We start from the raw sequence: 3132 nt of genomic DNA on the forward strand, positions 1-3132 counted from the left end.
GAAACTAACAAATTTTGTATTTTGTTACTATTAATTGGCTATCAATAATGTTTTTAATGGTGTGAGATTATATTCAATAATAAAAAATTATTTTTTTTAATGATTAAACGCTGATCAAATTATTAAAAAAGTGCTGGTCTCTATATTTTTTCATATATAAAAGATTAATTAACAAAATAAGATTATTTAATAATTCAAAAAATTTGGAACGATGAATACTTTGCCAATAAAACTTATAAAAATATACATATAAATACTTGATAATGATATCTAGAATTTCGATAAAAAAAAATTTAAGGACCAATAATTTTATTAAATTCTGATCAACATGTAAATAACAAGAAAAAATGAATCATTAAATGAAATTTTACATCAATTTTATACTATTAAAATCATTATTAATAATTATTTGATAGCTATAAGTCACAAAAGTTGCTGACCTCTAATATTCCTCTTCTAACAATGATAAATATTTTAATTTTTACGTGCATATTTCTTAAGACTCTCTAGTTTTTCCTGGAGACACGTGTTAAGTCCAAAGGCAAGTCAATTCTAGAACGTTCAAGAATTACATATGGTTCTAAAGTCTAAAGCTCTTAGCTTATCCATTAATTTTGTATTATAAAATGATTCCACTCTCTATTGGGATCAATAATTGGAGTAGTTGTAATAGTGGAACTTGATCATAATTCATAAAGAAGGCCTAGTGAACATTTTACTTTTTTGGTGAATCTTTTGCAAAACAACACCAACAACAATGGAAGAAGAGGTTGTTTTGTTAGACGCATGGGCAAGCATGTTTGGTATGAGGGTGAGGATTGCACTGGCTGAAAAAGGTGTCAGGTATGAGTACAAAGAAGAGTATCTAATTAAGGGTAAAAGCCCTTTTCTTCTTCAGGTGAATCCAATACATAAGCAGGTTCCAGTTCTGATCCATAAGGGTAGACCGATTTGTGAATCTGCAATTATAGTTCAGTACATCGATGAGGTTTGGAATGATAAAAATCCAATCATGCCCTCTGACCCTTATGAGAAAGCTCAAGCTAGATTCTGGGTTGATTTCATTGACAAAAAGGTGACTTCTTTTACCTTTGTTTTGATGCATATAGTTTCTATTATTTTGTTTCCTAAATTTGGATAATTATTTAAGTATGGAGTGTAAAAAGTTGTAAAATATTTTTACATTCAAAGTACATACAAATTGAATTCTCAAGACGATCTTTGATGTTCTAGGATATATTATCTTGTGATTAGTTTGCAGATTCAAAGACGAGAGATATAATAGTTTTTATTCTTCTTAATTTTTAGTTCTCATCATTTTGTGGTTGAGAAAATGTATAGTTAGCAATTTTTTTTCCAACATGTAAAAATCATCTATGTCTATTTATTTAGTGATAAAAGTTTTTAAAATACTCATTAATTTTGATATTCTTCTTTAATTTTTTTTATACCATTACTTAATGAAATGATGCGAAATATGTGATCTTTTAAGTATAGGAATTATGTAAGAATATATGAATGACTACTTTTGTTCTTAATAGAATCAACAATTCTAGTGTCTAGATGAGTTATATAAATTTAGTAATATCAATTACCATTTGTGATCCCAGATCTATGAGACTTGGAGAAAAATGTGGCTCTCAGAAGGAGAAGAGCATGAGACATGGAAGAAGGAATTAATTTCTATTTTCAAGCAACTTGAGGAGATATTGGGAGACAAAGCATTTTATGGGGGTGACACTTTTGGGTTCCTTGATATTGGTCTAATTCCATTTTACAGTTGGTTTTATGCCTATGAGACTTATGGCAACTTCAAAATGGAAGCAGAGTGTCCTAAATTAATAGCTTGGGCCAAAAGGTGTATGCAAAGAGACACTGTTTCCAAGACACTTCCTGATCAGAAGAAAGTGTATGATCATGTTCTGGCTATGAGAAAAGCACTTGAAAAATAAAGTGTGTTTTCCGGTGATGGAAAAATATATGGCATTGATGATAGGTACTCTGTAGTTGAGTCCTATGTTGGGGCTGAGAATAACCATGAATGTTGTTGTTATATATGCTTATATAAGTTTACGATGAATAAAATGTGTGTTGATGTATGCTATTTGGCTTGGAATGTTTCATTTGGTTTAGCAATAAATTATCAAAAATATTAAAGATCATCAGAATTTATTATTTTTTTTAGTATTTAATTATTAATTTAAATTTTTAATTTAATTTATTTAATTTAATAATTTAATAATATATTTTATTTTATTTTTTTAAATATTAATAATTAATTAATAATTAAAAATAATAAATTTTAATATTTTTTTAGCATATAAATTATATATGATTTCAATAAATTTACTTGAAATAAAATAAATGAATATTCATATTACTAAATTATTATAAACTAATTCTGGTTATGCATTGTCTTTTTCTTTAATATATAAATCGTGGAAGGATATACGAATATGATATTTTATGGTAAAATCTAATCACCATCCCCAATTTAATTAGTTGGAAGAATTTAAAAATAGAACACTAATGAAAATGAATCTTTTTAATTTTTTGTTTTGATTGAAGGAGTAAAATGTGATCCCTAATTTTTATATATTTTTTTTCAAGTTTTCTTTTGGTACTATTTATAAAATTAAAGTTTAATTATTTTGTTGATCTTTATAGTTTTACGAAATTTTTAATTAGGTTCTTATATTTTTTTAATTGAATTTTTATACTATTTTTTTTAATTAGGTTCTTCTTGATAGTAATTGACTTAATTGTATAAGAATTCAACTAAAAAAAATTAATGTAAAGACTTAAATAAAAAAAAAAGTGTAGGAACTCAATATAAGTCCTTCTTGTAAGTTCTAAAAACTAAAAGAATTTGGCTCTAGTTCGAATACTGCAATATAGAGCTCTTCTTCTCTTATTAAGAGAGTACTCTAAGATCATTGAGCTCTTCTTCTCTTATTAGAAGAGTATTCTAAGATTATCGAATTTTTTTTAGTAGAAAATTTTTTCAACTTGTAAAATCTCACAAACTACAAACTGTATACAAAATTTTTATATATCATCTAAACCACCAAAGCTATCGTGAGACATGAAATATACAACAACCAAAAGATTAACAATCTACAAAATGAACAA

The 3132-nt window shown here is 26.1% G+C and overlaps 1 protein-coding gene across 1 annotated transcript; it reads left to right on the forward strand.

Moving 5' to 3' along the window:
* Nucleotides 1-551: 551 nt before the first annotated feature.
* LOC112703438 (glutathione S-transferase 3) lies at nucleotides 552-2162 on the forward strand. The gene is made up of 2 exons (XM_025754886.2): nucleotides 552-1075; nucleotides 1611-2162. The coding sequence occupies exons 1-2, from the start codon at nucleotides 758-760 to the stop codon at nucleotides 1950-1952; spliced, it is 660 nt and encodes a 219-aa protein (XP_025610671.1). The 5' UTR covers nucleotides 552-757; the 3' UTR covers nucleotides 1953-2162.
* The last annotated feature ends 970 nt before the right edge of the window (nucleotides 2163-3132 follow it).

The sequence above is a fragment of the Arachis hypogaea genome, chromosome 7 (genome assembly GCF_003086295.3).
Source record: "Arachis hypogaea cultivar Tifrunner chromosome 7, arahy.Tifrunner.gnm2.J5K5, whole genome shotgun sequence".
NCBI classification, from domain to species: Eukaryota; Viridiplantae; Streptophyta; class Magnoliopsida; order Fabales; family Fabaceae; genus Arachis; species Arachis hypogaea.